Raw genomic sequence first — 11,299 nt, 5'->3', positions numbered from 1 at the left:
GTTTGTGTGGACAGAGGAGTGTGAAGTAGCTTTCCACACTTTGCGGAAACTGTTGACCACTGCTCCTGTTCTAGCACAACCAGATATCGAGAAACCATTTGATGTGTTTTGCGACGCATCGAAGACTGGATTGGGATGTGTTCTTATGCAAGAAAGGAGAGTCATTGCCTATGCCTCACATCAATTGAGGAAGCACGAGGTCAACTATCCAACACATGATCTTGAACTTGCTGCAGTTGTGCATGCCCTAAAAATTTGGAGACATTATCTACTTGGTAATGTGTGCAACATTTTCACAGATCACAAGAGTCTTAAGTATATCTTTACCCAACCAGAGCTGAACATGAGACAGCGCAGATGATTCGAATTGATCAAGGATTACAACTTGAATGTGCAATATCATCCTAGAAAAGACAATGTAGTGGTAGATGCTTTGAGCAGAAAGTCACATTACTTGAATGTGCAGCCATTACTTGAAGATGGGTTCGATCTAATGCATCCTGCTGTGTTACATAGTATACAGATGAGTTGCTCTTTGGAGAGTAAGATAATAGAAGGCCAGAAAACTGACAAGGGAATATTCCACATCAAAGAGAAAATCAAAGAAAAGTCGTCTCAGCACTTTAAAGTGGATGAACAGGGCGTGTTGTGGTTTGACGACCGTCTTGTGGTTCCCAAGGATCGAGAGCTTAGGAATAAACTCATGGATGAAGCTCACCTTTCTAAGCTATCTATCCATCCCAGAAGTAGTAAGATGTATCAAGAACTAAGATCTCGTTATTGGTGGACCAAAATGAAGAAAGAAATTATAGCATAGGTTGCCAGATGTGACACATGTTGTCGAGTGAAAGCCATTCATATGAAACCTACCGGTATGTTGCAACCCTTGTCAGTCCCTAGTTGGAAGTGGGATGATATCAGTATGGATTTTATCTCGGGTTTGCTCACTACTCAAAAAGGACATGATTCGATTTAGGTAATTGTGGACCATCTTACTAAGACCGCTCATTTCCTACCTGTCAAGACAACTTATCGACCACCTCAATATGCCGAGAAGTATATCACAGAAATTGTGAGATTGCATGGTATACCAAAGACCATAGTATCTGATAGAGACTCACAGTTCACGGCTCACTTTTGGGAACATTTACACAAAGGCTTAGGAACTAGTTTGATTCGTAGTACCGCTTATCATCCTCAGACAGATGGTCAGACTAAACGAGTGAATGCTGTTTTGGAGGATATGTTAAGAGCCTACGTATTGTCTTCTAAGGGATCATGGGAGTCATGGTTACCATTAGCTGAGTTTTCTTATAATAATAGTTATCAAGAAAGCATCAAGATGGCTCCCTTCGAAGCTTTATATGGCAGAAAATGTAGAACACCATTAAATTGGGTCGAGCCTGGAGATAGAAGGTATTATGGCATTGACTTTGTAGAAGAAGCCGAGAAGAAAGTTCATATTATTTAGCAGAATATGAAGGCGGCCCAATCACGTCAGAAAAGTTATGCAGACAGAAGGAGACCCCCTGTGTTTAAAGTTGGTGACTATGTTTATCTGAAGGTCACGCCAATGAAGAAGAAAAGGTTTGAAGTCCGAAGAAAGCTTGCCGCGAGATTCGTAGGACCATACAAGATCCTAGAACAAAGAGGTCCGGTAGCCTACAAGTTAGAGTTACCTGAGACAATGAGTACCATTTTCCCAGTTTTCCATGTATCACATCTCAAGAAATGTTTGCGTGTTCTGGAGGAAAGAATAGAACCTCGAGGTATCCAACTCAAATCAGATTTGGTGTATCGTGAGCAACCAGTCCGGGTGTTAGACACTAAAGAACGTGCTACTCGGAATAGTGTGGTAAAAACATACAAGATACAGTGGGATCATCATGATGAAAGAGATGCAACTTGGGAAACAGGAGAATATCTACAAAAAGCTTAAGAAGATTTCTATAACAAATGGTTCGTAACCTAAATCTCGGGACGAGATTTTTATAAGGGGAGGGCTGTAACACCCCGGTGTTATGCCAGCATTTAGGCACTGAAAATCATGCATATCATGTATCATCAAGCATCCTAATCATACATGCCCAATCATGAAAATAATAACTGAAACATTGCTTCGAAACATACGAAACATGTTTGTGAAACCTGAATGTTGCATACACTTGCTAAAGTTATTTTGCCCTGATTATGCTTGCTAGGTTAGTAGAACTTGTTTGGTTATGATTGTAAATCATCTAGAATTGTTTAGCACAATTTTTGGAGCAAGGTTTGTATTTGAATTATTGCCAAATTTTGCTTTCAAAATAATTCTCCAAAATTAGGGTTTTGAGTTAAAATTGACTTTAATTTTATAATTCAAAATCTATCAAGAATTTGGCTTTGGTCATAAAATCAAAGTTGTAGATATTAAGAAATGGAACAAATTTCATTTTTACACCAATTTGTGAAAATGCTTTTAAATGGCTAAAAATGGGAATTTAATTCTGTATATTTGAGAAATAAAAAGAAAAATTCTTCATTTTGCTTAACAGGCCGCCGCTCCGCTTCCCGGCCCACGGCCGAAGCCGGCCTGGTCCGCGTCCCTGCCTGCCGCGCGTTTCGCCCTGGCCTGCAGCGCTTCGCCGGCCCAGGCCCACGCCGCGGCCGCTCCCGCGCGCAGCTGCGCCCGCCTTCCCCGCCTGCCCGGCCGCCACGCGGCGCCCATACACCGGCGGCGAGGGGCGGTGCCTGCTCCGACCAGCCGCGCCCTGCCTTCAAAGCGGTCCGAGAGCGCGCACGCCACCCCACTCCGCCACTCACTTCGCCACCTCCCTGCCTCTCGCTCCGCAGCAGCAGCAGCCGCGCCCGAGCTGCCGAGCTCGCCGACGCGCTCCGCCGACGTCGAGCTCCCGCACCACCGCGCCATTCCCCGATTCGCGCCGCCAGCAGTTCCGCCTCGTCGACCTCCATCGTTTGCGCTCGCCAGAGGCTGCCGTCGTCGAGGTGAGGGCCGAACGTGGCACCTCCTTCCTCTCCGGCGAGCATGCCGCCGTGGCCGCGCGGACCCCCATGCCGTCGGGCCAACTCCGGTCTGCCAGTCGGTGCGGCTCCGTGTTTTGAGCACGCTGGCACCCCTCCCCCCTGCACCACGGAAGGGCTCACCGTCGGTGAGCACCGGCCGGCGAAGCACCTCCCCTGCCCCTGGGTCGCTGACCCGCAGGGCCCAGCCGCAGTGGCTGGCGAAGGCCCCGGGTGGCTGGCCAGTGGGCCGGTTGACCCGCTGGGTCCCGCCTGTCTGTCTCTCTGGCATGGGTTTTGGGTGAATAACCGGGTGGATCTAGCAGATTTGAGCATGAAGTTTAAAAGGGTTTAAAAAATGATTTTTCAGAATTCCATTTAAATGCTTTGGAAAATGTTTGTGTACTCCTTTTGGCTCCAAATCTATTGGAATAAATTTTGCTAGGTTCCTTATCACCAGATCTACTTGAGAAAATTATTGCATGTCATTTTTGAGATACTTTTCTGTAGAACTTTATTTAATCATGTATATTGCTGATAACTTGAAAAATGTGTAGAAAAATCTATAGGCTTCAGAAAAATATGATTCCAAGTTTGTTAATCTTCTTATGTAATGTACTTCCTAGGAAAAATATGTGTCATGCATGTACTGTAGAAAAATTATGAGGTGTAGTTCAAGTGCCGTTAATGGCTGATTTTTGTTATTTTAGCTAGAGAGCAAACTTTGTATAAAACATGCATGTGATAATTTTTGTACAGTAATTGTATGCTATGAAGAACATAGGAAAAATGCTAACTCTGTTGTTTGACACTTTTCACAGTACAAAGTATTTTCATGTTCATAATCATGCCATGGCTTGTTATTTTTGTGTAGACTAATCCACTCATTCAAATACCATGAAAATCTGATGGTAGACTACTTAGGGTAGTAATGTACTATGGTAATTTTCTAAGATTTTTCTAAGTAATAAAAATAGAGGTTGCTATTCAAACCTATTATTAATTAGGGTTTAATTAAGTGTTGCTTTATGTGTGATTAAGAAATTAGTAAAGCTTTGGTGTATCTTTGAAGCATTTAATAAGAGGTGTTGATTTAGCATATTAGTAGTAGAAGAGAATGCAGTAGATGACATGTGCTTGTAGTATATTTTCTTCGATGATGTTGACTACCTTGCATTCAAGCATATCCCTTGTATTCATCTCATCCGATGCACCAATTGCATAAGCACTTACGCACATTGCATCATACAGGATCGCAAACCGAGAACCTAGTCGTCATACCCGAGGAGCCCGAGGAGCAGTTCGAGGTGCAGTTGCAGGAAGTGCCCGAAGCCGACGAGGAGGACGTTGAGGAACTTCCGGAGTGCCCCGATCACCGCCCGAGCTCCTTCGAGAGAGGCAAGCCCCAAAGCATTTTCTCCCGGTTTGCAATTATTAATTAAATGCTTTACTTTAATTGATGCATTACGTTCAGGAGTTATTTGCAACCATTGTAGCATTATACCTTGTTTACCTTTGTTATACTATATCCTTGTTACCCTGGTATCCGCAGTCGAGTCAATGCTTAGCTGGCTTAGACCGGTAGAAGTCGGGTGATTTCCTGTCACCTATGAGCTATAGGTGGTTACCTGGATCTGCTTGGATGACTATGAAGTCATGGTATAACTAAGTGTTAAATGAAGTTGAGACCGGATGGAGACTTGCTGAGTTTTGGACTATAGTGCTTTCCGTCTGTGTCGATTAAGGACCGACCGTTGTTGGGCCTCGAGTCATGTTGAACGCATGCCTTACATTTAGCTGGCCGGATAAAGTACCTTCCGACCGCGAAGCTGGGAGATTATTCGGGCCGAGTAGATTGCCGCAGCGCACTGTGCCAGAGCAGGTGTGGTAGGACACGGGGGCGAGATGATAAGACCAAAGTGCAGTCGGTCGGCCCCCGGGTACATGTGGTTCCTGGCAAACTCGAGATTCCTGGATAGTTGACTCGGTGATCAATATCTCACTTTAGCGGGTGAGTGAGGTTTGTGTAAGGAATAAATCACCAGCTGGTTAGGAATCGATTCGAATCGCCATCGCTCCTGGACAGTGAGCACTTGACTTGAGTGACTTCATCGTAGTAAATGTTTATGGAACACTTGGACAGTTATAATGAATATGACAGTATGGAAGTTGTTTAATGATCATTGGTTATCATTATCTGCTTAATCACATGTTTGCTCTAGTATAGGTGCAAATCTAGTCGATAGATTATAATTAATTAACTTGGCAATAATGTCTTAAGAAAGGTTCTTAAAATGCAAAAAATGCTTTCTTTGCAAATGAGTCAGCTACCCTACTATAAAGCCTTCATAAGCCTTGGTGTCACTTATTTTCGGTTATGTCGGGTAAGTCTAGCTGAGTACCTTCTCGTACTCAGGGTTTTATTCCCACTTGTTGCAGATGGCAGATGTATTACGGCTACTGTATCAACTGCCTTTATCCTGCGATGGGTGATGCTTAGGACCATGGGCATGGTCATTCCTTACGTCTCGTCTAATGCTTTTGTTGGAGATGATCATTCGCTGGCACTATATTTGAACTCCGTGTGAGTGTGTGTGGTTTGAACAAATGGCTTCCGCTACTTTTATTCGAACTTGTTTTGTAATAATTATGTTTAAACTCTGATGTATCTGAGATGCAAACCTTTATGTAATATGTGATGGTGACCGCTAAACTTATTACGATCTTGGCTGGAATGGAAGTTGGTTTGAAATCCTTCGTGATTTCACGGACTACCGGGTTATACGGGCTTAAGTTTGCTAAATCGTCTGCTCTGGTGGATGATTTTCTTACTTAATTTCGTATAATTGGTCGGTTCTGTTACATTCACAACAAGTTCCAATGGAACCAAGCAACAACAACATACGAGGAGACGAGGATCTTGCTGATACGGGGAATATGATCGTGGAATATGCATCCAACGACATATTTGGAGACTTTGAATAGACTCCCAATCCCTTAGATTCTCATATATTTATGTCATAGTGATTATAATAGTTAAATTTATTTATGTCCTATGTGTTGTAAATATTTAATAATGTCATCACTATTTAGTTTGAATACCCAATAAATGTATTGTACACATTTGATATTCAATAAATAAAGTATGTATTCTATATATCATCAAAGAGTTTCATATCAAATTCTTTATTTATATATAGTTTCTACGGGGGTCAATCTGATGGTGGAGGAATTATGCCTAGTGGACAGTGGTACCACTAATTCTATACTTAGAGAAACAAAATATTTCTAAACTCTTACAAAAAAGACAAGAAAATGTTTTGACAATCGTCGGGCGCGATGCTACAATAGTTGGCTCTGGTCGTGCCACTATTGTACTCCTCATGGGTACCCAAATTACAATTGAGGATGCATTATTATATCCCGATTCAAAATGTACCTTGTTAGGTTATAGAGATATCCATCAAAATGGTTTCCATATAGAAACCCGTGATGACAATAATGAGAAAATTCTCGTTACTAAAAATAGCGGATATGGCAAACGAATTATTGAGAAAATTCCCTCTTTTCCGTCCGGATTGTACTACACATACATCAAACCCGTACCGCATGTTGCGTACAAGGTAATTTTTCATAATGTTGACGCATTCAAAATTTTGCATGAACGCCTTGGCCATCCTGGTATAGGGATGATGCAAAAAATTATCAGCAATTCTAAAGGTCATGAGTTAAATACTGCTAAATTCCTAAAATCTTCAGATTTTATGTGCACTTCATGCGCTACAGGGAAATTGATCGTACGGCCATCGCCCGTTAAGATCCAAAATGAGCCACTAAAATTTCTTGAACGCATTCAAGGAGATATTTGTGGCCCCATACAACCAATGTCTGGGCCGTTCAGGTACTTCATGGTTCTAATAGATGCATCTACTAGATGGTCTCATGTGTGTCTTTTGTCCACACTTAACCATGCATTTGTAAAAATTATTGCTCAAGTTATTAGACTTAGAGCACATCATCCTGAACATCAAATTCAATCAATTCGAATGGACAATGCTGCTGAATTTTTCTCAAAGGCTTTCAACGATTATTGTATGGCTTTGGAAATTCAAGTTCAGCACTTTGTTACATATGTCCATATACAAAATGGTTTAGCAGAATCTTTTATTAAGAGAATTAAACTCATTGCAAGACCGTTATTACAAAATTGCAACCTACCAACTTCATGTTGGGGTCATGCAGTCTTACACGCTGCTGACTTAATTCAATTGCGACCAACTACATATCATGTAGTCTCCCCATTGCAATTAGTACGTGGGAATATGCCAAATATTTCCCATCTGCGAAAATTCGGTTGTGCTGTATACATACCGATCTCACTGCCTAAGCGTACTTCTATGGATCCACATAGGAAACTTGATATCTATGTGGGATATCAATCTCCATCAATTATCAACTACCTCGAGCCTTTTACAGAGGACTTATTCACAGCCCGATACGCTGACTGCATATTTAATGAGGTCAATTTTCCGGCATTAGGGGAAGATTTCAAGTACCAAAACGAATGCCAGGAAATCATCTGGAATGCCCAAGGCATTCCCCCTCAGATACACGTACTCTAGAGAATGAACAACAAGTTCAGAAAATCATAAACTTGCAACATATTACAAATAAACTGCCAGAAGCATTTACTGATTATAAGGGTGTCACTAAATCCTCTTATCCTACTCGCAATGCATCCGAAAGAGTGGAGGTACCAATAAAAACTGTTATGAAACGGTGTATGTTCCTAATAGACACTAGTGATCTCATCAACAGATAGCAGTTAGCACTACGAAGGAGCATGTCCCTTCGATAGTAGACTGTTCTAGTGAACAGCTACATTTTTCCAAACAGTCACATCCGTACGACGTCCGTACGACGTTCATACAACGCAACCATTCATATATATATATATATATATATATATATATATATATATATATATATATAGTTGTTCCTAAAATCTTGACTTTCAGCACGTTATAAGTACTTTTGCTCTTCTGGACGCGAAGCCCGTGGTGCGGACGCCATACGGACGTCGTGATTGTGATTGTGATCGTCTCGTAAACCAGCATCTTCGACACAATCACACCAATGAGTTTCCCCCACCACAAGCCCGTGGTGCCCACGGGAGGATGACCCACTGAAGACCAGCTATGCAGCATCGTGCTGCTTTGGTATCCGGCCAGCATGGCCTTGCCCTAAGTTTCAGGTTCCGATGACCGAAAGCGCAATGGATACATTCATGCATGGCTCTTTGCATCTTCTGGGCCTGTTCAGCTGATCCACTTTTGGATGATTTCGACTGATTTTGGATGATTCAGTAGTGTTCTGTGAGAGAGAATAAGCTGAAACAAATAGAAAGTAGTTCAGTAGGGGGATAAGCTTGGTTGCGAGACTGTTGAATTGACCCTGGCATCGGCATGCTTACAGCCAATTTGTCTCCATCTCCAAAGCCCAAATAATAAGCACGTGCTTTGTTGCTTCATAAAAACCACTTCAGTCTGAATGATTTGGTACAGCCATGCTGCACTTGTACATTCACCTTGCTATGCTAAAACCAACCAAACATGTAACACTGACAGAAGGAAAACTCAGCTAGTGATGTAAACCCAACGCAAATGCAACCCATGGTGCAACATGCACTTCAATACAGGTCATTGCTGAGAGCTTGTAGCACACGTAGGAAGCAGCCAGCTGGTCGTGCTTCCCAAGTTGCCATTCTAGTGGTCCTGATAAACATTCCGCTTTTATGATACTTCATTCATAGCCAACAAACATTTCGTATATCACCTTAATTAACAAAATTTGAGGTCATGGGCTTTCCATCAATGTGACATAGTGGTGCCCCTTTAATGATCTTGACCATCTGCTTGTGAGCTTGTCATATGATTACTCCCAAGCACCAAAATCATGAATAGCCTAAATAGATCACACAGGCATGATAAAGTATCAGTAGCCTAAACAGCAATCATCGCGATAGATAAACCATTTACAGAATTAAGTAACACACACTAACAAAACAATGAGCACTCTCCATATTACACTTGGTACTTTCTTCTATCCATAGCAAATTAGCAATGCTCAAAATATTATGGCTTGTGTGTTCAGGATAAACATTATGCTTTGTGAATCTCTATGCCTTGATGGATGATGGTAAGTAGCAATCAGAGCAGTTTGTAACGCTGGATTTAAGATCTCGAGTCCTAATTTTTCCTGCTTGTGGGTGGAACAAGAATATGGATAAGGTAGTCACCTTAGAAGCTTATCTCACATCTCTCAGCGAAGAACTTCCCATTTGTGAGTCGTTCCTGAGCTAATAAGGCAAGCCATACACCTGTGTCAGCACCTTCTTCGGCAGAAATATTCCCTTCCCAACCAGTCATGGCAGTTTTTACCCAGCCAGGGCAGAAACAGTTAATGTATATCTTTTGGCCTTCAGGCCGATCTGAGAGCCTCCTTGCCATGAGTCGTGTATAAACATTAACAGCAAGCTTTGAGATCGAATAGTCCGTGTACATCTGTGGCCACTCATTGGAGGACCAAGTACCTTGCTTGACTTGTTCGAGAAATTTCATGATCATCTCATCAATTAGCTGCTCTGATAAACGATTGTCATTCAACAGTTGATCTCTTAGGCTCGCATCACCAATTCTCTGACAGAATAGAATCAAACGGTAAAGTAAATGTGAACGCACTGCATATTAAGAATAGATCACAATGGGAAGATAGGAACCTGTCTTGAACAAACTTACATTCCGTCTGCCATTGGCTCTACCAAGCCTTGAGCTGACATTCACTATCCGAGCACCATACGGATAGTGTTTCATTAGTGGCATCATAGCATCAATCATCCGCTTTGTGCCATAGTAATTTGTCTTGATAACTTGCTCAGCAAACTCAACAGAATTATGTGCTCCTTTGTTGAAGTTTACACCTGCATTGTTAACCTGTAGCCAGGGTACAACACATATAAGATATGGCCTTCAGGAAAGATCTCTGTAAATAACAGTCTATTTATGAATTGAAGGTGGTGTCACTGCACCTGGTTCTTCTCCTTTTCTACCAATCGGTTATATAGAGTACAAATTCCAGAAATAACTGCTAGGTAGTTCGTAGTTGTCGAAAAAAAACTAGGACTAGTCTTGCTGGTTAATTGAATTAATCTTCCGTAGTATTGTGAAAGCAAAGAAAGTAATCACTGGATATAAACGACACAACTACATGAGCCAGGTAAGGCAATGAGAATGCGCTCACAAGGACATGGATGCCGCCGTGGGTTTCCACCGCCCAGGCCGCGAAGGCCTCCACCGACGCGGCGTCCGCCACGTCGAGCTGGCGGGACTCCACGCTGACGACAGCGTCATCGGGAGCCTCCGCCAGGATCCTCCCGGCCGCGTCCTGGCCCTTGGCGGCGTCGCGGGAGGCGAGCACGACGTGGAGGCCATGGAGCGCGAGCTGGCGGGCGGCCTCGAAGCCGATGCCGCGGTTGGCGCCCGTGACCACCGCTACGGCCCGCGGCGCCAGGCTGTCCCACCATCGCTGGTGGGGCTCGTAGGGGAGGGCCCGGAGGAGGGTGACCTCGCGGCGGCGCTGCTCGCGCCGCTCCCGCGCCGCCTCCTTCCCTTTCTTCCCCATCTTGCTACCGTCAGAAACGGAAATGATCATCCAGCCCAATAGTTGGGATGGAAGTATTTGGGCCTTCATGCCAACTTTACAACCACTGTAGGACTCGTCACGTTTCTTATGGATGGTGAAATGGGCCCATTCAGGCACGCCCCTAATTAGACTGCGTGACAAAAGCAAAATTGGCTAACCGAACTGTGTCGTTCTTGAGCGGGCCCATTTCAATTTGCAAACTCGCAATCAAAGATCAGGACACAGATCATGATCAAGAGCTACATTTTCTTAGATTCAAAAAAAAAAAAGAGCTACATCTTCTTTGAAATAATTTCATTTTGGTCTCTGCACGAGTTATGCATACAACTATATTTTATTATAGATTTAGTCTCTAGCTATATAAAGCATCATCTTAAAAAAACAAAACTACCAAACGAGATAACAACAATTCTATTAAGCGTCCCTGTTTGACAAAGATAACCAAAGTCGTCGTCTGTAACATATAACCCAGAAGCGCCTCCAGTATGTAGCCTTGAAAATAACCTATAAATAAGAGTATATTCTCATTTTGTTAAAGACCACATCATTTCTGCTCAACCAAATAGATCAAACAATTGCACTTTGCTCACACAAATTT

The 11,299-nt window shown here is 42.8% G+C and overlaps 1 protein-coding gene across 1 annotated transcript; it reads right to left on the bottom strand.

Annotated features, from left to right (window-relative positions):
- Positions 1-8,429: 8,429 nt before the first annotated feature.
- Positions 8,430-10,683, bottom strand: LOC136459844 ((+)-neomenthol dehydrogenase-like). The gene is made up of 4 exons (XM_066459673.1): positions 10,300-10,683; positions 9,798-9,992; positions 9,299-9,698; positions 8,430-8,964 (listed from the first exon to the last, which is right to left on the bottom strand). The coding sequence occupies exons 1-3, from the start codon at positions 10,678-10,680 to the stop codon at positions 9,300-9,302; spliced, it is 975 nt and encodes a 324-aa protein (XP_066315770.1). The 5' UTR covers positions 10,681-10,683; the 3' UTR covers positions 8,430-8,964; position 9,299.
- Positions 10,684-11,299: the final 616 nt, after the last annotated feature.

Source organism: Miscanthus floridulus, chromosome 6, assembly GCF_019320115.1.
Source record: "Miscanthus floridulus cultivar M001 chromosome 6, ASM1932011v1, whole genome shotgun sequence".
Lineage (NCBI taxonomy): Eukaryota > Viridiplantae > Streptophyta > Magnoliopsida > Poales > Poaceae > Miscanthus > Miscanthus floridulus.
The sequence above is the reverse complement of the archived record's forward strand: the minus strand, read 5'-3'. Positions and strand labels throughout refer to the sequence as shown.